Source organism: Argentina silus (genome assembly GCF_951799395.1).
Source record: "Argentina silus genome assembly, chromosome: 4".
Classification (NCBI taxonomy): Eukaryota; Metazoa; Chordata; class Actinopteri; order Argentiniformes; family Argentinidae; genus Argentina; species Argentina silus.
The window spans coordinates 11675009-11698568 of record NC_139658.1 but is presented as its reverse complement, the minus strand read 5'-3'; the positions used below and the strand labels follow the sequence as shown (position 1 = coordinate 11698568).

Genomic DNA, 23560 nt, shown 5'->3' with positions numbered 1-23560 from the left:
TTTAAATATTCATTTAAACCCATTTCCAGAATAGTATCTTAGCAGGTAAGCAGTATTTTTCTCTCTGTATATATTATGAAAAAGGAATGTTTTTGTCTCTGTTACTTTGTGTATTGTGTGCCCTTTTCATGAACTTAGTGTTTTTAATGTGGACGTGAAGGAGGTGGAATCTGTGTTTGAGAGGGAGGGATGAGGGGGAAGGTCACATTTGTTCTGTTACAGAAATCAATTTAGTTGTGAAGCTAAAGGCTTAGTCCGATGAGGCGGCCAGGTTGCCTTGTCATTCTTGAGGAAAACATAACACTTGCTCTATGAAGTGCCCCTAGTTTATCGTGTATTTTATGGATGAAGCCTGTTCCAAACCTTTCAAGTTTTTGGGTCCTGTTTGCAGAGCAGATGATTTGACCCAGGCATCGATCATAGGAGCCTTGATTTGGTCCATTGGATTCCAAACCAAAACATGTCTTAATTGAAATGCATATACTGTAGGTGATATCTTGGATACGTTGTCTTTACAAAAATGAATTCATTTCGCAGATTGTGTTGAAGTACCTGATACTGAGAAAGCTATTCAGAAGCGACCTCAAATGTCTGGAAACTTTACCGTTTCTCCCTTGGTCTTAGCTAACTAATATCCTCCATAGAGTTCTGTTACTCATTCATCTAATACTGTTGTAGTTTCCATGAAACGGCCTTTTCACATATCACATTATATGGCTGAATCCTGACTTGAAACACCCTTAGAAGTTGAGTGTGTCTCAAGTCAGGATTTGGTCTGGTGTGAATTCCTAGTGCTGCTGCCAAGGATGTTTTTCACCCTACTGTAGGTTAGTTCAAATGGGTCCAACTCTATTGTTACCAGTGCCATGCATTTGACGACGATGGCCCTTATAATTCCAGTGTTTTTAAGTCTATATTTTTTTCAATGCCTGAAGCATGAGGAGAGCGGAGATGGAAATTCTGTGTTATTATTAACCTAGATATCTGACGAGCACTGATCTCCAAGTGTTTCCTCTTCCTCATGGTTGATATTTGATTTCCCCCCCCCCCCTCCACTCCACTCCATCTCTTGTCTTTTTCATAGGGCTGTTTTTGTCAGCACCATTTCCTGAGTTGTCCCCTGTGCATGTCAGCAGGGTTGTCTAATCTAACAGGTACTCCAGATAGAGATGTGCTTTTTACCTCGTTTTCACTTGTTTGAGGGAAGGAAGATTTCAGGGTCAGACTTGGATTATGCTGAATACTAAGTAAAAATGGTTACTGTGTTTTATAGATATACAGTACTATAAAGTTGGTACACAGCTTTATCATAGTACATACATACACATATACTACATACCACTGTGACTATACATTGTTACTTGTTGCGATACTGGAAACGGCTGGATACTGGACATTATTATGGAAGACAATATATATATCTATATATAGATATATGTATCAGGTTTTTTAGATGCAGAATGAAACTTGGGTCGTAGATGCCAATGTGAAAATGCATGTAAATATGTCAAATGTCAGGTCTTTTGTTGATGTTTTTGTTTTAGTCTGGCATGAATTGTACCGGAAATGAAAACGTGTAGCTTCTCAGTACGACCAAATGCATTTCTAAAGATGTTTTACGTTTCACTGTATGAATCATGGCTGATCGTATGGACAGTATAACTGGCTATCGTGCCTTAAACCTGGGATCGAGGGAACATACCCCTTTTACATAGAAAACTTTTGAATAGTCTGTGCAATATATGCCTTAAACTTTAAATTTGTGTTTTGTACAAGCATTTCAGAGAATAAAAGTTCAGTTTTTCATACACCATGGTCTATGCATTGTCTGTTTCTAAAGGTTTGCTCAAACTTTGGCACAAAAGCATCTCACTTTCTCAGAGTAAATATAAGCTTGTCATAAGGATATCTATACAGCTTGAATGCACATAACTATATTTTGGGACCATACTTATGGTGAACTGACATCTTTTATTTTTAAATTATTTTAGTAAAGTACTCCTTTAAGAGTTTTGAGTTTGATAAGTTGATATATCTGAAATTTGCTTCAAAGCAAAAAAAAAGAGTCTTAAATGAGTAGTTATCTGTAGGGGTGAAGGCACATTTCCAGACAAAGACCATGGGAAGACATGGGTATTTGGTGGCCCACGGAGTTAGTGACCTTAGCTGTGATAGCTGTGGAAACATTATGCCCTGCTCTACCTGACTGGTGCTGGCGCTGAGATGCTTCATAGTGGACTAGTCCAAAGTGTCAACATTTTATGTATGAAACAAATAGACTATTACATATTGGAAAACCTTTTTTATTTTCTCCAATACAGAATATAAAAGTTATACAGTTGGACATTGAAATGACTTAACACCTGGAATAAAGGACATTGTGAAACACTTGACTTCTCTGGGGGGAAAAAAAGAATCCTTTGTTGGTTCTACACAGCTGTAGTAAATTTGCTTAAGCAATAATTACAACTCAACTATTTCCTTCCAGCCGGTGGCTTCTTTTCCCACTTTCTAGATGGAAAGGGCAATGAACAGTCTTCACTTTGCAAAACACATTATGTCAAGGCTGACAACATTGCCCTCCATTCAACATGTTCGATCCTTCAACAACAAAAACACTTCAGCGATTGAAAGGGGAATGCGACGATTCAAACTTCTTGTAAAACATCAAGAACAAAAAGGAATGATCAACAATAAGGGTAACATACAGACACCTCCTGCTTTGATTGTCAAAACCTTACAATTACATTATGAAATTTAGTCCTTTTAAAGCAATGTCTTCCTACAAAAGCTGATAGAGGATGCAGTTTTTTTCAGAGGGAGAATTTTTTAGCAGTGCAGGTGTAAGAGAGGCAAGGAGAGGTAAACTTGGCCGGTATGTAGTATTTTGGGGGTCTGGTGAGGCAGTTGTCTCTCTACATGTCGTCCTTGTCCTTGGCGCCGTGTTTGAGGATGCGGGTGAACTCGGAGTAGTTGAAGTTGCCCTTCTTGTCGATGGGCGCCTCGCGGAACAGCTCGTCCACCTCCTCGTCTGTGAAGCGGTCGCCCATGGTGGTCAGCAGCTCTCGGAGGTGGTCCTCGTGGATCACACCTGCAGAAGGTGACACGTCCGTCATTGTCTTTGTCTTAGCTAACTCAATGTGTGTCTGTCTTGCTAAAACTGAATGCAGAAACAGTTACCCAAACTAGCAAGCTCAAACTACTGGGCTACAGGATGAGCAACTTCTTATTCTTTTTTATTTGAGTAATTAAACACTGCTTTCAGAGACAAACATTGCTTTGTTGTATGTTTATATTTTTAAAAAGGTTGATAGGCCATGTGTATGTGTGTAGCTCACCAGATCCTTCCTCGTCGAAGCAGGCGAAGGCGTTGCGGATGACGTCCTCAGGATCGGTACCGTTGAGGCGTTCTCCAAACATGGTGAGGAACATGGTGAAGTTGATGGGCCCTGGCGCCTCTGCCATCATCCCCTCCAGGTACTCATCCGATGGGTTCTTACCTGGGGCGAGAGGGAGGGAGGAGGACCCACATGACGGTCAATATTGGGTGTGGTGGTCAATGAATAGGAAATATTGGGTGTGGTGGTCAATGAATCGTCAAGACTGGGTTTGGTGGTCAATGAATGGTCAATAGCCTACTGGGTGTGGTGGTGAATTAAATATTGAGTAAGTAGTAACTCTAGGTTATGTTTTCGTGATTCATTATGTCAAGTTTCTTGCTCAGGCTTTCTTACCCAGTGAGGCCAGCATATCGTGCAGATCTTCTTTGTCAATGAAGCCATCGCGGTTCTGGTCGATCATGTTGAAGGCCTCCTTGAACTCCTGAATCTGCGACTGGTCGAACATGGCGAACACGTTGGAGGTGGCCCTCTGCGGGCGCTTCTTGGTGGTCTTCCCCTTGGTGCGTTTGCTCGACATGGTGGCGTCTGGGTGAACCTTGGGTCAAAGGTGAGAGAGCAGGACATGAAGAGTATAAAGGTTTGATGGAAGATAAAGATTTAGAATGGCCTAAAAAGAAGGCTTGCTATAAAATGTACTATTTATCAAAGCAGGATGTTCCAATATAAATGATAATTAACTTAAAAGATTGCACATTGACAATTTGGCAAGCATTTTAGTAGACAATTACCCTCTGTAATAGCCTGGTTATAGACATTTTCTGAACAATATTGTGCCAAGTTAGGTTCAGAAGGCTTTGGCCTCATGCCAAAGAATTTCTAGTAGGGCCATTAATCTCGCTCCAAAAGTCAGCCTGCCAGCAACTAGTTTTCCATTCCTTTGTTTACAAGTCTAGGCATTCAGACTTGGTCCTGGTCAGAATAGAAATCGTTCACTCTCTTTCTCCTTCTATGCACAGAAGTCACACCGCAGGTGGAGTGACATGACATAAGTGTTACCTTCCACAGCCAAGAGTGATGGGGACGTGACATAGCCCTGCCATTACCTTGACAACCATGCCGAGATGTCTGTCATAAACTCAGCTCTGTGTGTGCGTCATTGAGGAAGTGTGTATGGGCAGTGATATTGCTGGGCACAGTGGGCGGTGACACAGAAGCATAGAAGACTAAGAGCAGGAAGGAACAGGTAATTAGAATTGACTCATTTGGAGGTCGAACAGAACACAGACGAGGTATGATGTAATGCATTGAGAGTCACTGAGGCAAACACAAATGCATGTTAGTCAGTGATTCACTCAAAGCGTGAACAAAGCGTCTGTCTCTCTCATAAAGTCGAATATGTTAGCTGTGTGTTAGTGAGAGATCTCTCTCCATTGACATTCAGTTAAAATCTGTTTTACTGTAGAAATGACTGTTGGTAACTAAATATCCAAAGCAAGCTGCTTCAAGCATGATTGAGCGAGGGATATTAAGCGTAGATGGGAATAAATGTTGTGAAAGAGAGATGGGGGGGGGGGGGGGGGGGGGTGAGTATTAAACACTAAGTTTAATACTCTAGTGCTCAAGATCTATCCAAGCTGTGTATTTTCTGAGCACAGGAACTATTTCAAGGCCAGGTTGTGCTTGTTGTACATTTTCAGTTGGTATTTTTCTAAATTGCTTTTTATAGAGCCCTCTACTTATGCTGTGTAAATAGAAGGCTTTGGCTTTGTAAAGTTTTTCTAAGTGATTATTTCCAGCTCAGAAACCAACAACAGGCCCGATGGCATATTCCTCCAACACAAAGTTTCTTTCAGACGTTAACTTGATTCCCTTCAGTTCAGAGGAAGGCTATGCTAATCAAGGCCCCTTTGACTATCTTTTCACTGTCCTTTATCTCTTTCTATGGTACAAAGAGCCAGTCTTTCTACCAATGGGATCGGTCTTCACTAGCAAACAAATGCTCTCAAATTCATTCTGTATAATAGGAATTATAATGATGACCGTATGTCAACCTAGGCTTGGCCTGATCTCCAATGCAAAGCACTTTGAGTGTTATCAGCACTTTTACAATATGAGAATATGACCCTGTAGAATACAGACAAGGTCTAGTGTGAAACATTCACCTGACGTCTCAGTCCACATGACAGCATGACAGAAAGCCCACACATACATAAAGTGTACCATGATGGGGTACTACTAAGTAAGTGACTTCTCACAACAGTTTGACACACCAGTTGCCCGTTCCTTTCAGCTTCAGTTTGTTTACTTTTGTCTATTCCTGTCCCTCGACCAGGTCGAGGAGGTAAGGAGATCTGAGGAGTTTACACTGGCCAGCTGCCTGTTCTTTCTCCCAGTTGCTACATGACGCAGTAATCGAGGAAGCTGGAAACAAAACACTGTCCAGCTCCATTTCAGAGCATAAAGGAATTCAAAGCTGATTAGGATTTCTAGCCTCCCCACCCAGACGGGCAAATGTTTCTCACACTCCCCTCTTTTACAAAGTTTTAATGACTGTGTCACTCTATTAGAAGTTACTATTAAAACATGTGAATTAGAAGTTATTTTCTCAGTCACTGTAAACAGTCATAGTTGGGGTGCTGGAATTCAGGAAAGCTCCTGTTATCTCTCACATTCTTGTTTAACTGTCGAGAGGGGGGGTGGGGGGGGACTAGATCCTATCTTCTTGTAGTGCTACTAAACTACAACTGTACAAACAGGTCTCTTCTCATTTCTACAAACAAGATTTCATGGTCTGCCATGTAAGACCACCATGATAATCAGCATTTCCCAGCTTAACTCTACAATGCATAAACATTCTGTAGTGGATATCTAATGCAAGTGCTAGTGACCTCATGCTATTGAAACCCCTCAATTCCTCTGTATTCCTGGCAGAATGAATCATTAGTGAGTAAACGTCTAAATATGTTTCAAAATCAACGTTATCATTCGGCTTGTTTGATTGTCTTGTTTTACAGACCTGTTGTCTGCTGTAACTCTCTCAATTGACAAACTATTGCATATCCCCAATGCCCCTCCCTTTTGGGGGGCCCCACTATCCAGACACACACACATACGCACGCACGCACACACACACACACACACACACACACACACACACACACACACACACACACACACACACACACACACTATTATGTCAACAGACAGTGCATCACTCACTCTTAACCCTAACCTCTGTCCACACCTCACCAATCCTACTCACTAGTGATGCAAAGAGGTGGCAACAGAAGGGCATTTCAAACCCAACACAGAAACGGAACCTAACCTCTCATCATCTGAAGAAAAGACAAGCATGACAGACTGTAGATTAGTAGAGAGGCTCCAGAGAGAGAGAGAGAGAGATCACAAAATGGGTCACAGACTGAATTCCTCTGTCTAATCCGCCGTGATGATGGGCGTAAAGCTGTCATTTCACACACAGGTTGAGAGGGACGCAGAGCCCCGTCCACCTGAGTGGCTGATGAGGAGGCACGCCAGCAGACTGGTGACCATATCAAAGCATGCAAGGAGGGAGTATTCAGAAACTCTATCCTAACCCCTCAGCCAACTCACTATTGACATTTTCCCCCCACATAATCCTGACTGAGACTGAGTTCCCTGTATCTAAGCCTAACCTAATCTCCCATTGGACAATTCAATATTAGAACATGGTAAACGTGAATCCACCTCACCTTGGCTTCAGGTGATGGGTTGTTTTTTGGGAGTCCTTTTAAGCCCCTTTTTGTCTGGTCTCTCACTGCAGTTGGAAGGGAAGCAGGCAGTCCCACCGAAAAGTTTGTTTAAAGCATCAACCCTGGAACTCTCCCCTCCCCTTTCTCCAGCGGCCAATCGGCTCAACCGTCTGTCCCAAACAGAGCCAGCCCAGTTCAGGCATTTACCCATACAAGGGAAAAGAATGTGCAGGCTGTGGCTCGCCACTGCCACAGCACAGCCTGGGATGTTTGGGAACGGGGCTGAAATGACAGGAACTCCGATAAGGCTGCCTTATTTAGAGAAAGCACGAATGGGCCTCAGCGCGCGGAGGAACTTTGCTGTGGTTTCATTCGGGGATGGAGTGGATGGAGGAGATAGGGGCTGTGGCTGATGTTTTTAAAAGCAAGGCTCCCAGTTGTTTGTGAAACCTTGTGGGACTCCTTAAAAAGGCAGTTTGCTGGGCCCTCACCAGCATCTGGTTCTCCAGGGAACACCTATTGTCACGTCACAGCTGTAGAATCAGCTCTGTGCTTGTTAAACTGTCTTGTATGCCATGTTATATTCAGAGGCAAAACTACTTTGAGGAAATCTAATTTTACCCTTTATCTGTGACTTATTGATTTTGTACATAGACCTACCAAGAACATAGATTTGGTCACTCTTTATATGAAGTTGATGGGTTATCATGTAGTTTCCATTTTCATTTTATTGGCTTGGTGTTGTAACACAGTAACTGACGCAGTAGTTAGCCAATTCCCATTATTCAGTAATTGTTCATGTTAATAATAAATATCTGATGTTAATAGTAATGTACTCTTAGGCCTAGCTTATGTGCAGTTACCATGCACAGTTGAGTAATTACATTCTGGTTACCAAAGTAAATAAAATGTATTGAAAATAATTTGTATTTGAAAATTATTTTGTATTTGTAAAGCAAAATGTGTTATCACTATCAGTCCTAAAATCAAGAGGGCCCTTTGTACATTCACATTCAAAGACACAAGTGGAAGGAGAGAGATTGGAAATATGCTGGACAATTCTAGTCTTCCATTGAATGCATTTCTAAATCTTTCTAAATCTTTTTCTTTGTAGAAAGTAGGTTGCACCTTTTACTGTGTCCCAAACCAGGACATTTATCCTGATCAATCAATTTGTATTGATATTGAGAAATCAGGAAATCATTCTTGAGATCTTGGTATAACAGTGGATGGTAATTTTGCCCCCAATTTATTTATCTCTCACTTCTTGTTAGTCGTCAAAAATAAGAGAAAGCTATTCAAGTAACGTACATTACACTCACTTTTTTTTCCATAGCAAGGATAGAATGATGGAACACTGTACCAGAGATATTAGAATACATTTGATATGCTCTATGACTGTACAGTTCTGCAGTGGAAACCTCATTCAGACTTGCATGCTCTGTCAACAGGCGAAGGCCGCCCTCTGGTGGTCAATGTACTTTTCCAGGCAACGTTTTTGCAGAGGGCTATTAATACATTTCTGAATCATATCCTATTTGATTTCCATGGTTTTCCACAATCCATCCGATGTACGGCGAAACTGACCTATCAATGGTATTATGTGTAATATATTTTCTTGTATTCAAATTCACCGCCACACTCGTTGGCTTTGAAATGCCTCTGATGAATTGATTCTTGACTTTCTTTAAATTGAAGCATTTCAAACTACGACATGTTCATTGCATCAGTTGAAATAAGTAATAATTCTCTTACGCCTCGCTGCACGCATTGTGTACAAAACAAATCAAAGAGGCGGGCTCTTTATATTATTCAATGTGTTCATTGGTTACTCGGCTGATTGACTTGTTTCTTCTTCAATACAGTGGGTCGTTTGCGCAAGCGCATGAAGTAGGAAGCGTCATTGAATCATTATTTGGAAACTCCGTCGGGAAGGTAAGATGAAATAAAGAATTGTGTTACTGTAGTGTTATTTCAAAGTTGAAAAACGATATATATAGCTGACTGATGTGCGAGATAACCGTGTTTGGAGATTGTTAACCAGTTTACTATTTTTTTTGGAGATGCGTACCCAAATTCTTGAGTCCACGTCGCAAACGAGACAGAAATAAGTTGATGTTCATCAGACATTATTTATGTCCAAAAATGAATCCCTGACAACTGATGGCTGTCCAGCTAGCCACCAACTTATTAGCCACGCCAGCTGGTGGAAATAAGCTGTTTTGAACAAACAGGCTGTCTGGTCAGTCAGTAAGATTTAGTAGCGAGTAAATTACTGTTAGTGGTAATTGCTTGCTTCAAAACAAGTTGCAATTGCTTCAAAACAAGGTAATGTCACAAAATGTCCATCGGTTGTCGCAAACCAACATGAATTGCGTCAGCAGTAGAAGCAGAAGGGGTGTGTGGCCGTTTCTGGTATTTGGCTAATGGTTAAACAAGCAGCTTTTGGGACATTTCAGTTTCCAATCAGCAGGGAGCTTATTGCTCAATGCTCATTGGTTTATTTAAATAAACTGAAATATGTAGCTGTCAGGGTTATTGTCGCCTCTTCATCAAAACATTTGTAATGTTGACGTTTCGCTCAAATAGACGTGCCTGCGCTTGTGAATATTCATGAATCGCTCATTCAATGCGTATCCAATCAATACGCGTGAGATCTGGCCAATCTAATTTAAATAAAATATAATTTGTTACCTGAAAGATATTAGGCCTCTAGATGGGTTAGCATACCAATATATTTCACTATGCCCATTTCCTTTTCACCGTCCACGTTGGGAATGCGTCAGAGGTGCCCTGAGTGCGTGGCTTTTAACAAACAGATGTGATGAGTGTTGTTCTAGCCTCTAGGAGTGGCTGCCTTTGAATGTTCACTCCCACTCCCTACTCCCACAATCTGACTTAATGGCTCTCCTTATGGAAACTACTTTCCCTGTTGTGATGTCATGTACAGTAAGTGGGTAACAACAGGCTCTTTAATGGCATGACAATCAAAAAGAAACCGAGGAGGAGCAGCTATCGTAGGCTATGCTTTAAAAACCAGGGACTCTTGGGTCCATTCTTCATTGTAGGCATTAGGAAGTAGTGCCCATGGCACAGTTGGCAGTATTAGTAGTTTTCGGTTGGCTATTTCCCAATTAAATGACGGCAAGGTTCGGTTGAGACACATTTCACATAGCCTAATCTATTTTAGTGTGTAGGCCTACACAATTTCTACTCCGTGTGGTCTACCTCTAGGCTTTTTTTTCCTGTTCCAATTTCACAAATTCAATCCCAACACACTATGGGCCAGATAACACCACATATTTTAAGAAATAACTGTGGAATTAATTGAAATCAAATCCGGTATCAATCTGCATAACGTCATGTTTGGCATGACAATGACAGTGTCTGTGACACACATCTGGGACCTGGCCAGCGGACCATTCTACTGATAAGAAAACTATCCAGCAGATTCTATCTTGTAACTTATCAACATGCCTCTCCCTCTCTCTCTCTCTCTCGCTCTCTGTACCCCCTCCATTTTGTCTCAGCATATTGGCTGGCATTGTCTAACTAACCGGAGGCTTTGTTTCTTTCCAGCCTACAAATACTGCTGCCCTTGCAGATTCTATTACAAAGTAATGTTATGCTCTGCTCCCCCCCCCCCCCCCCCCCAAAAAAAAAAAAAATCAACTGAAACTAGAAAAGCCTGACCAAGCAAAGAAAGAAAACAATCACACCAGTCGCTGTAACCCAGGACCTTTCCAGTGGCCTTTACACTAGATCACACACTCCTGATACGAACTTGTCTCTCTTCTAGAACCAGGTTATTCTGTCAGTTAGCCTGAGGCCTTTTACCCATACTGTACACTCCCCTAGTCCCTCATCCATGCCAGTGCCCCAACTTACCTTGTTATGTGATGTTCATCCATTGTGAGAACATCCCTTTAAGTTCCCAAAAGTAATTGGCTCGAGGTCCCTAAGAGTAACTTGTAGTATTGCTAATGATTCTCATGGTTGCCAGAGAGTCCTCCATTTTTGCCTGTCCAGAGAGTTGTGGTCAAGCCCAGAATGTGTCTGGTGACTGATCGCAGGATGCACGTGTGTGTGTGTGTGTGTGTGTGTGTGTGTGTGTGTGTGTGTGTGTGTGTGTGTGTGTGTGTGTGTGTGTGAGAGAGAGAGAGAGAGAGAGAGAGTGTGAGCACAGCGTTCGTGAATAGAGCTGTTGAGCCTTTCAGAATCTGCTGGCCTGGCTGTCATGTGCAGCGCAAGGGGAAGTGTGAATTTGGTGCGTGTGTGTGAGAGAGTGACTCTGTACGTGCTTTAATGTGAGTGTGTTTGAATGACAGAGGGGAGCGGTAGTGAAAGTGAATGTACTGGGAGTCTCTCATCTTCCTGTACTGCTACCAAACTCAGAACAGATCAAGATAGGCTCTAGGCCAGTAGCACCATAGAACAAACACTGGGGGCAGTTATTAGAGGCCAAGGCGTTTTATTTTGATCTCGTCCAGTGGCCCGTTAAGGTGGCGTCAGTGTTCTCTAGCCTACAAAATGTAGCCCTAGCGTCTCGGACAGCGGGCGAATCGGAGGGCTAATGGAGTAACCCCTGGGGAGACCTGAGGATTCTGGGGGATGAAGGAAGTTTGGGCGACTGATGGCGGCAGGGGGGTCAAGGGAACAAGGCCTGGTGGGGAAGGGACACCTGCACCCCTCTCTGTGGGTAAGAGCCGACACAGCGGCGGCGGCGGCGGTGGTGGTGGTGGTATCCTGAGATGTGAAACTTCAGCGTACCACTTTCGCTTTCACCCGCTCATCTTTTTTTTTTTTTTATCTCGCCTACATCTTTCCTCTCCATTCACAATTCGATGAATCTTTCTTGATTTAAACGTCTTTGTATGTTCTAGATGTATTCCATCCTGTCCGTTTCTCTGTTGTCGTGTGTGAATCTTGAGTTCAGCTCTAGGGTTCCTGTTTTTTTTCTTTTTTGTTTGTTGTGGTAAGGGGGGGGGGGGGGGCAAGGCGATTTTATAGCTGACCTAAGCATTTCGAGACCAGTTGGGTTTCATTTGTAAATTAGCCAAGTCATCATAGGAACCAGACTACCAAGTTTGTGCACACACAAACAGAACGCCAAAAGTTTCTGTCGTTTGGCCCTCATATGCTGGCTACATTTTCTGGCATCGCCTCAATTAATGCTCATGTTCGGGCTTGTTTAAGCATCTCTGCTGAAAATGCTTTGTCGATTTGCCTCTCCCTGCTCCCTACAGCCTACTGTGTTACTGACCTCAGTCTACTGTAGCCTGTAGCCTAGCATATGAATGTTTGTTGTGGGTCAAATATGCAGGACCCTCTTGAAAGGGGTCTCATAAAGTGGTTACTTGTGGTTCCAATGGCTAATTTGGCTATCATGACTGTCCTGAATAGGCCGACACCTTGATAAACAGATGAACCAAGGCTACTTCGAAAACTGGCCCTGTGATATTTTGATATTGATCCCACAAATAGGCAGTTGTGAGCCGTCATTATCAGTGACTAAGGAAATGACATCATCAGATTGGTATTGTTGTTGTAACTTGAGATAAGCTTTTTAGACCTTGACCACACGTGTTGTGGGTCTAGGCCTAATTTATATCCTATTATTCACCATGAGTCACTCCAAAGGTCAATAAAGCTTGTTAAAAACGCTCAAAGCTCTCAGATTTGTGTGATAGAGATTCGAGGGACACGACTAGGTAAGGCAAATACTGTAGGCCAGGCCTGCTTCATCCTTCTTTGTCAATATGCTTGAATGTTGCTATCGTATCCAACTGAGGAAAGTTGATTGTATGGATGGAAATCTACTAGCCTACTGTATGTATTAATAATAGGTCTTAATTTTAATTTGTTCTTATGATCTTACCATACTTAAGAAGTTCTGTGCCTGTGTCTAGAATAAACCTTGGTCGCTAGGCATCGCTGCTTTGTCCTTTGTTTTTCACTGCTTGGGTGTATCTCAACCTAAAGCCAAGAAGCTTCTTTTCCTATCCTTTATCTGATATGAAAACATGCCCAGTAAAGGAAATATGGAGGATGACATTTTCAGGAGTTGATGAATTTCAGGGGCCTAGCCGCTAGGCCTAGCTTTTTCTCACCCACCCGGGCTAGTTCATACCAGTGGTGCAGATAAAGGAGAGGTGGTTGACATGAGGAAGCTCCCTAAAAACTATTGAAAAAACTAAAACTATTAGGATATCTAGCCTATACCCGTTGTTTTACATCAGATAGTGTAAATCATTTTTGTCGGTCAAGGGACGAGTGAAACGTAGGTGCAACGCCACCTGTTGGAAGACGATGGAATTCACATTGCTAGTATGCGGTCTTTGTCATTGTTGTTCTTCTGTTCACTCATTAACTCTCCTCTGTTTTCCCTCTGTCCTCTCCAGTCCCAGACCATGAACTACGTGGGCCAGCTGGCGGAGACGGTGTTTGTGACGGTGAAGGAGCTGTACCGGGGCCTCAACCCTGCCACGCTCACCGGGGGCATCGACGTCATCGTGGTTCGGCAGCCAGATGGCTCGCTCCAGTGCTCCCCCTTCCACGTGCGCTTCGGCAAGCTGGGCGTGCTGCGCTCCAAGGAGAAAGTGGTGAGTGTGCGAGCGGCTGAGCGAGTGCACACACACACCACACACACACACACACACACACACACACACACACATACACACTCTCTCAGACAGTTGCACACTCTCAAGATGGGGTGTGCAGTCGGTGTAGGCACCCACACAACAGCGCCCACACACACATGTGTAGCTACATACACACACACACACACACACATTCTCCCATACACACTGATGACTGCTACTGTATTTCAGGTGGACATTGAGATCAATGGAGAGCCAGTTCACCTGCAGATGAAGCTGGGGGATAATGGAGAGGCTTTCTTTGTGGAGGAACATGAGGATCTGGAGGTATGGGCATAACAGGAATGTAGGCTTGGATTCTCTGTGACTGGCATCAAATGTCATCATCAATGGCTAATATGCTAATTTCTCCCTATGAATAAGCTATTGTGTCCCTCAGTCCTGTCTGATCTGAGTGTTTTGACCCTGATGTTTCTCCCATCTCCTCTACCGCCCCTGTCCTCTCCCTACCAGTCCAGAGTACCCCCCCACCTCTGCACCTCCCCCATCCCCATGGAGCTCCCGGAGGGGGCCGAGGAGACCAGTGCCGGGGGAGGCACGCGCAGGAAAAAGCGCCGCCGTAAACGCATGCGTTCCGACACCCACCTGAGAGAGGAGGGCAGCTCCTCGTCCGACGAGAGAGAGAGAGAGAGGGAGCGGGAGAGAGAGAGGGAGCGGGAGCAAGTGGAACAGGAGAGCCCCTCCAAAGAAGAGCTTACCACTCCCATGCTCGCCAGGTCAATGACCATTCCTCTTGAAAAGTGACATTTCTCTCAAATTCTCTCAAATTCTTATGCTGTGGTCAATTATTTCCGGCCTAAATGGAATCACTGTTTTGAGATTTGTTGAATATATGGGTATACACAGCATGCTGTATGCACAGACTTGAATGGAATTGTGATGGCCTTGTGCTTGTGTCTGTGTGGAACAGTAAGTCGGTGTACTTCTCGCTGTCTGAGGAGCCGTATGAAGAGCTCGGGGCAACACAGAGCAGGGAAGTCATCCACCCTCACTCAGACGGGGAGTGGTCTCCCTCAGAGAGGTGAGGGAACTAAACGCTCTCTCATTGAAGTTGATTGAGTTGAGATTTGATTTGATAAGCCTCTGTCTGTCTCACACACTGTCTCTGTCTCTTATCTTATCTCCTCTCTCTCAATATGGATTCTTTCTCTCCTTTTCCTGACGATTTTTCTCCTTTTCCTCTCTTTCATGGATGTTTTTTCCTCAGTGTGTTCCATAGTCGCCCGTCCTCCCCCAAGAGTGACTCTGAGCTGCTGGTGAAGCCTCAGGAGTCCTCAGGGCCTCAGATTCAGTGGAACTGGGGCGCCTTCCCAAAGGTAAAGGCAGGAGGTCTTCACGCAGCCTACTGGGCGCCGAATATACAGTAGCACATGTGGACACTTATCTATCCACAATTGCGATTTTAATCCTACGCTCTTTTGTGCGATGACATTTATGAGAATGTCAAGTCATTCTGCTGTTCTCCCACCTCCCAGATGTATCAGACGGACAGATCGCCAGTCGAGGTACAGCGCGTCTCCCCCATCCACCTCTCAGAGAGCTGTCACTTCCGTACCATCCACAGGCAGGACTCCTTCGACATGGAGCCGGAGCCTGTGGTCAGCTGCGGCCGAGTGGGCAGCGTGACCGTGGTCAGACCCCAGCCCAGCACCCCGTCCCTAGACTCAGACAACCAATCCACGGAGAGTACCCCCTTATCCCTGGGAAAAGCACCTAATGTGGCCTTCTCCACTCCCAATGAAGACTCTGAGTCTCTAATGCTGGCATCATTCCATAGCGTGGACTTGCCACAGACCCCAGTACAAACACAGACCCAGGTCGACACCCTGCTGGCAGGGGAGGAATTGTCTGAGAAGCCCCAATGCAACCTGGAAGAGCCCGTAGACTCGTTAGCTTGCACAGCTAGCATGGCTAATGTAGGCTATGTTGACGGTCTAGTTAGCGAAGAAAGCACAGTCAATGTTGACCATGTAAATAGCCTAGCTAATACATTGAGCTCAGTGAGCAAAGCCAGCACAGCTGACATGATCAATGCAGACAATGCACACACCCCATCCAGAAATGGTAGCAAAGCCAGCACTATCAAAACAGACAAGCTAGCTAGCGACAGCACAGCTAGCTTAGCCAACGTTGCCCACTTGGCAAACAGCGTAGTTGACACAGCTAGTTTAGCCAACACCGCAAGCTTATCTAACACTGCTTGCTTGGCTAACAACGCAGGCTCAGTTAGCACTGAGTCTCTGGGTAGCATAGACAACTCTGACCAACAGTCAAGTGCCTCACCGGAGTCCAGTGAACTGGGCCCCGCGGAAGGTGTTGTCTTGAGTGAGGGGGACAGTGGGATCGAACCCTGCACAGAGGGGGTGGAGGAGGAGAATGGACCCGCCACGATGGACCAGGCCGTTGAAAGCTCCCTGACCAATCATACTGCAGAGAGTGTTGGAGTGACAGACGTTGGGGCCACTGAGGCCGGAGGGGAGGAGCAGTCTGGCTCTGCAGACACGACGGCCAAAGCTGAGCGTTCGGACAAGAAGAAAGGTAAGGACATGGGGGCCAAATACTCATCTATTGCTCTTTTACTGAGATACAACAGGCCTACGTTTACAAATGGTTTGTGATACCCTTACAATAATCTCTAAAGTGGTCTTAAGTAGATTTGATTAGATTTTTTGGTTGAACCACACCTTTAACTAGCACTTGTGTCTAGCTTCCTCAAACCCATTGGTTTAACCTGTGTTGTGACCCTCTGTGCACAGTCTCTAAGCTGATGTGTTGTGTGAAAGCAGGTAAACGCAGTCAGCATCTGGGACCCTCAGACATCTACCTGGATGACCTGTCTAACCTGAACCCAGAGGTGGCAGCACTCTACTTCCCCAAGAGGTAAAGGGAATAGAATTCAACCACATTCTACTGATTAAAGGTTCAATATGTAGATTTGAGCTTTAAAATAGTCTTAAACGGCCATTATAAATCGGTAGCGATCCAGGAAATGGATCACACCATAACAAATGTTCAGTGAAGAGCGCAGTTTTGGTGCAAACAAAGCACTTTCTTAAATCTGCCCAGGATGACGCTGTATTGATGAACTCTGTCTTGCTTAGCTATGTGAAGACAGGATATATGACAGGATATATGACAGGATATATGACAGGATATGCGTGCGCTTGAGGAATGTTAGCTTATCTTCTTTTTTATTATTGTCCTTACAAGGCAGGTCACTGTGACGGGGAACTCACGTCACCTACCGTCACGTCACATACAACTAGAGATAAGACATCAGAGTCTGTCTCTAGTTTATTTGATTTATCCTATGATTTTTTCTCTATTCTTTCCTTCCCTGATTGGAGTCACCCATTTCAGTCGCCATTGTGTATGTTTGATTGATGTCATTCATAATAAGTAACGACTAATTAGTCAACATTTGGAGAGGTCTAAGTGGTTTCCCACCTACAGTATGCATTTCCCACCTCGGTTTCCCTTTTTTTTTCTCCATCCTTTACTTATCTGTGTTCCATTTGAATCGCTGATCTACAGTACCTCGATTAGACCAGTAATAAGCAACAAGCTGGAAACCTATGCAGTGATCCAGTCCTTTCAGCTGTGACTGGTCATATTGAAGGAAGGAGTTGAGGGAAGGAATGTTTCTGCGGGTATTTGGACATAGCCCAAGATGGTGGATATGAACCATCATTCTCTTTCATTCTAGCACTGCGATTGTCACTAAAAATGTTTACTTTAGATTAGGAGGAGCTGCTCCATGAATACAATGTCAATAGTCCTCGGTAGAGGTGTCTTATGTTTGTTTGACCACTTATCCATGTTATTTGTTTTAGGGAAAAAATTATAATAGATTGGTATCTTTTTGGTTAACCATTTGTGGTGTGGTTTCCTCTCCTGCCACAGTGAGATGGAAGGTGTGTCGCGGCCGGGCGCAGAGGCTGAGCCGGGTCCCCAGTCTGGTAACCAGTCTCCTCAGTTGGCGGGCAACGGGGCCATGGACAGTGGCACAGAGTATCTGTCTGACTCCACCTCCGACCACATGGACGTCAGCATGTCCCTCTGCGGGCGTGTGGGAGACACCAGCCAGATCAGCAAAGGTGGGTGTGTGGTGTGTGTGTGTGACAGAGAGATGGTGTGAGAGAGGGGTGTTATAGGTGTAATATGCTCTCTTATATGGAAGTGAGAAAGAGATAGATGTACCACATTGGCCTCACTCTTATTGTCTCTTATCTCTGATGTTACTGCTAATACATATACTGCTACACTGCACTACTTATACGTATACTGCACTACTTATACTGCACTACCTGTATATATTGTTCACACTGCACTTTTCTGCACTTCTGGTTAGACGCTAACTGCATTTTGTTGTCTCTGTACTTGTACTCTGCGCAATGACAATAAAGTTGAATCTAATCTAATCTAATCTAATCCAGATAAATTCATGGAGCATGTTGTGACCTACCAGGACTTGGTCAATAACCCTGGAATCATCGAGGATCCAAATTTGGTCATCTGCATCAACTCAAAGTCAGTATCCTGGTTGCATAAGGATTAATTTGATCCCTGATATAATTTCAGTTGGTTGAAAAAGAAATAATTACATTTGTTATAATGTGATTATGCTCGGTTGACAGTGACAGGGTATATGTACAGTATGTGTATATATTTTGACTTACTGGTATGTTTAAAAAGCAGTATGTTATCAAGTAAATTCTCTCATTGGGTGGTTGGTTCTCTTACATGTTTTTTAAGTACAGTGTTTCAATTCATGGATTAAGATGTTTGATCTTTTTTCAGGTATTACAACTGGGCAGTGGCTGCCCCTATGGTCCTGTCAATGCAAGCCTTCCAGAAGAATCTACCAAAGGTCATTTCCCTATCCTATCTTAACGTGCATCTCAATCGTGTCACGTGGCTTCCTTTCACCTCTTCTCTTTCATCTGCACTGATCTGAAAACACTGGATAGGTGAAAGCAATATGGTGGATCCCTAGTACCTATCATTATGAATCTGCTTCCACCTGTCTAGTATTTGCACGAGTGCAAATGAAGGAAAGCAAGCCTTTCCGAGACGCATCCCATAACATCTCATCTCCCCTGAAGAATTAGAATGGTATTCTATGCTTCTCCTGAAGTATGCACTTGTGCACTTCCCCAACATTGATTACAATGCATAGGATTGGTTTAAACACAGGCTCTTACACCAATCTATTCCCATCTAAAACCATGTGGAGAAATGGGATGCAGCACTCCTTTCACCTGAAATGAGGAAATGATGATTAACCTTTGACCCTTGCTGTGAACCATCTCTTCCACAGAGTGCCATAGAGCAGCTGGTGAAAGTCAAGATGCCAAAGAAGTCTGGGCGCTGGTGGTTCTCCTGGAGACGCAAAGAAATGGACACCAACCAGGTAACTTAGAGTAGAGTAACCTAACCTAGGAGCTTCTGTTTTGACAGAATATTCAACTTTTTCCATGTGGACAAATGATAACCTCACCAAGCAAACATTGGAGGATCATTTCAAGGCAAGAAGGCCAGTGTATAGACTAGAGTATCCTAATATTATTGGACTGTCCCTCTAGCAGGCAGATCAAGCAGGAAAGCAGGACCCAGAGGAGGCCCAGGCCGAAACATCAACTTCAGTTGATGTCTCTGTTGCTGGTCCTTCATCACTGAAGTAAGTCACCAAGCACACATACACATACCCATACATTAGTTATACACACACACACACACACACACACACACACACACACAGACACACACATAACATACCGTTCACACAGTAATACAAACATCATTGTTTATCTTATCTTCCTGTGGTGGAAAATGGGACTTGACGCAAAAAAAAGAGTGTGTGTGTCTATGTATTGACTATGTGTTGACATTTGCAGGGCCACACTTGATGACATGACTAGCGATGAGGAGGCGGGTCTAGGGAGAGAGGTCAGCCTATCAACAGAGAACATGACCACTGCCCAATGTTTCAGCCAGATGTACCGCAAGTCTCTGCGCCTCACCCCAGAACAGATTGTACGTCTGACCCCCCCCCCCCCACACACACACACACACACACACACACACACACACACACAGGCTACACCTGTCATGCATTTCGAAAGTTGGGAAAGTCTGTTCTGTGTTCTATTTCTATGTTCATGGTGAGCATTCTCACTGTTGGTTAGTGTGACCAATATCCTGGTCCTATTTCAACTGATATCATGATATCAATAACACATGAACTATTCACACGTTCAGGAGGTTCTACTGCTCCAGTGTGGTGAACACTGGATCTCACCCTAACCATGTGGTTGTCTTGTGGTCAGGAGCGGTTGAACCTGCGCGAGGGGGCCAATAAAGTTGTGTTCAGCGTGACCACTCAGTACCAGGGCACCTGCCGCTGTGAGGCTGCCATCTACCTGTGGAACTGGGATGACCGTGTCATCATCTCAGACATCGATGGCACTATCACAAAGTGAGTGTGTGTGTGTGTGCACTTTGGTCTAGGGTCCCAGGTTCCCCAAATGTTGAACTTAATGAAAAATGGACTCTTGATCAGTGTCCAGGTAGGGCATCCCTAATCGTGTGTGTGTTGATTCCCTCAGTGCTTTACCAACCCTTGCCCTTTGTCCCTACCAGGTCAGATGCTCTGGGACACATCCTACCTCAGCTGGGGAAAGACTGGACACACCACGGCATCGCCCGACTCTACCACAAAATACACCAGTAAGTACCTACCAACAGACAAGTCAATGAAAAACCTGAACCTGGATTCATCGGAAGGGTTAGACCAAATGAAACCAGAAAACATCATTCTGAATATCAATTGCCTTTCTCTCCCCTCTAGAAACGGCTATAAGTTCCTGTACTGTTCAGCGCGGGCCATTGGCATGGCTGACATCACCAAGGGCTACCTACAGTGGGTGAATGACAAGGGCACTGTCCTGCCCAAAGGCCCAGTGCTGCTGGCTCCTAGCAGTTTCTTCTCTGCCCTGCACAGGTAGGTACTGTAATGGTTAGAGCTGCATCAGTTTTGCCCCTAAATTTCCCCCAAATTAATGGGAAAATTAATGGCATCCATTCATCCAATCAGACCACTTTTGGAGGTGTGAAAGCACCTGACAAACTTGAACTATCCCTTTTTATTATTAATGTTTGCCGTATGTGTGTGTGTGTCTCTCTCTCTTCTCTCTCTCTTTTCTCTGTCTCTCCCTCTCTCTCTCTCCACAGAGAGGTGGTAGAGAAGAAGCCTGAGGTGTTCAAGATCGCCTGTCTCTCTGACATCAGAGACCTCTTCAGCCCCCAGATACAGCCCTTCTACGCAGCCTTCGGCAACAGGCCCAACGTAAGCTATGCTACATTGCTAACTCACTTTCAGTGTGTGAGGCTTAGAGATTAGCGTATGAATCACTGCATGAGGCTAAAAGACTAGCGGAGTGGTACCTATAGCTAAAAGACCACTCACTTTCAATGTATGAGGATATACAAGACATTAGCGCTGCCATAAGCTAACTGTATGAGTCCAAATTATTATCAAAGCATTTTTGCTATTTACAGTTTATTTAGAACCGGCTGTTTGAAGAAAAGAAGGAGAAATCGACTGCTCTCTATTTCTTTTGAAACAATTACATTTACATTTATGGCATTTAGCAGACGTTACTTGTTCATTTGTTACTGCAAGTATATTATTGTTCAGGTTTAATCCCTGATACAGTTTACATTCTGAGTTACTTCAGGTTGATGTGAGTGTTATTGTCTCTTGCAGGATGCCTATGCCTATAAGGAGGTGGGTGTCCCTGAAACCAGGATATTCACCGTCAACCCCAAAGGAGAGCTCATCCAGGAGAAGACCAAGGGGAACAAGTCCTCGTAAGTAGAGCGTGTTCGTCACATGTATGTATGTGTGTCGGTAGAGTTATATTGTATACTACCATTACAATAATGTAGAATACTTTCTCTCTCTCTCGCCCGTGTGGGTGCTTGCGTGTGTGCGTGTGTGTGTGTGTGTGCGTGCCTGCGTCCGTGTGTGCATTTTTCATTTTACATCTGAGTGTGTGTTAACTCACGTCTGTGTGTCACAGGTACGCTCACCTCAGCGAGCTGGTGGAACACTTCTTCCCGTTCATCTCCAAGGGCCAGACATCGTCTTCCTTCGACTGTCCGGAGTACAGCCACTTCACCTATTGGAGAGAACCCCTACCACCACTAGACCTGGACTCTCTACTGTAGACTTACACACTCTCTTTTTCCCCCCCTCTCTCTCTCTCTCAAATCGCGTCCCCCTCTCTTTCTTCTTTCTCTCTCCTGATCTCCTCAACTCTCTCTCTCCCTCTATTTCTCTATCTCCATCTGTGATAACACTTACAAGACTCGATAAGCATTGTCCGGAATATTCTCACACTTTTATATGCTTAACGTCTAATATACTGTGTACTTGCTGGAAAAAAAGTGTGTCTGGCTGTACACGCACCCAAATTGAGACCAAATATGTGCAGATTTCAAGCACAACACTGTGTATACTTTATAATGGGCAACATTTGATTACAAAAGACCTACTGTGATTTTTATGTTCGCAGAACAATCCATGCGCAATATTAATTTGAACTTGAATTCACTGTCATAAGTTGAAAAAAAGGGCTTTGCTATTATAAATCATCACTAGCACACATACCTGCATACCTGCACATCTCGACAAGAACTGGACAGAAATGCCTATAGTTTGTGTTCAATGATTCTTGTGTATTTTCTTCCCATTAGCTTGTATTGGAAAGTGTAAGTTGGTTCCACCTTAAAGATATTTCTTAAAATTGTATAGTTGTTATTTTATAAGCTCATTGTAGCATTAAGCCAAACAAATTGGGCGAAACCCGATTTTAAGCTTATAAAAGGCATCGTAGAAAAGCTTTTTAGGTTAGTTTTGAAAGGAAGCCAAAACCATTTCGACAATGTGAGTATTTATATGCTTTGTTTTCTGGTGTGACCGACCCAGAATTCACCAGCACACTCTGCTTCTAGCCCATTGCAGTGCTGTGGCCCTGTACAGCTGTGGCTGTACAACACTCAAAGTAAGTCACTGTTCTTTCACATTTGAAGAACTTATTCATAGCAGTGTAAAAAAAAGACTCCTAAGATAAGTGTGAATGATTGACACCTAAGAGCATAGCTTGGCAAAACGAGTGTAAAATAGGTTGTTTGCCGAGTCGCAACCCTTATGACCTTGATGGGAAGCTTAGCTTTTAGGCACAGCGGTATGGAAAGCAGACATCCAAATGCACACCAGGTTGGATACCAGTTAGCCATACCTACGCCCTGTCTGTAGGCTAAGGTTCATGCTAAGGTCAGGGCTTATGATGACGCATTGTTAGCTTTAGCATCAATGTTAGCATCATTGGTGTCCTCGAGGTTTGTTATGAGAAGGGGGATCAGCTGAATGTGTGTTGATGATAAACCTGGTTCACATTTCTCTCTCTGGGGTACCGCACTACATGGTTTTAGATATGGTTTTATACTGATGTGAATCGGGATGTTCAGATTCAGATACATTCCAGGGTCGAGTGAAACAGAACTCGAATGGGGAATTGAAAACGGCAATGGTCTGGTCTGGTCTGGTCTGGTCTGACACGTGCCTTCATGCTGATACTATAGCTTTTATATTTATTGATTATTATTTTATTTTATTTAGTTTTAAAGATCTTTTGTGTAATTGTCATTCATGATGCCATGGACTGTAGAGTCAAATTGCATTGGACCTGAGGAGCACTGTCATTGCTGTTACTGTAAATTTTTATCAAATTATCTAAATATAAAGTAAAATTACACAAAA

At 43.8% G+C, this 23560-nt stretch overlaps 2 protein-coding genes across 3 annotated transcripts; one reads left to right on the top strand and one right to left on the bottom strand.

Annotated features, from left to right (window-relative positions):
* Positions 1-2287: 2287 nt before the first annotated feature.
* myl9b (myosin, light chain 9b, regulatory) lies at positions 2288-7192 on the bottom strand. Its single transcript, XM_083667972.1, has 4 exons — positions 7073-7192; positions 3735-3936; positions 3339-3500; positions 2288-3091 (listed from the first exon to the last, which is right to left on the bottom strand). Exons 2-4 carry the CDS (start codon positions 3916-3918, stop codon positions 2916-2918), a joined length of 522 nt encoding a protein of 173 aa, XP_083524098.1. The 5' UTR covers positions 3919-3936; positions 7073-7192; the 3' UTR covers positions 2288-2915.
* Positions 7193-8939: 1747 nt separating this feature from the next.
* LOC310803258 (phosphatidate phosphatase LPIN2) lies at positions 8940-23560 on the top strand. Of its 2 annotated transcripts, none has more exons than XM_083667964.1 (20): positions 8940-9007; positions 13474-13674; positions 13906-14001; positions 14188-14450; positions 14645-14755; positions 14942-15050; positions 15210-16272; positions 16521-16614; positions 17638-17831; positions 18171-18264; positions 18535-18604; positions 19055-19147; positions 19320-19414; positions 19632-19770; positions 20064-20212; positions 20377-20463; positions 20585-20737; positions 20968-21082; positions 21503-21606; positions 21819-23560. In XM_083667964.1, exons 2-20 carry the CDS (start codon positions 13483-13485, stop codon positions 21964-21966), a joined length of 3369 nt encoding a protein of 1122 aa, XP_083524090.1. In that variant the 5' UTR covers positions 8940-9007; positions 13474-13482; the 3' UTR covers positions 21967-23560. The 2 variants fall into 2 exon arrangements, with proteins under 2 accessions (XP_083524090.1, XP_083524089.1); XM_083667963.1 differs by having other exon boundaries at positions 16518-16614.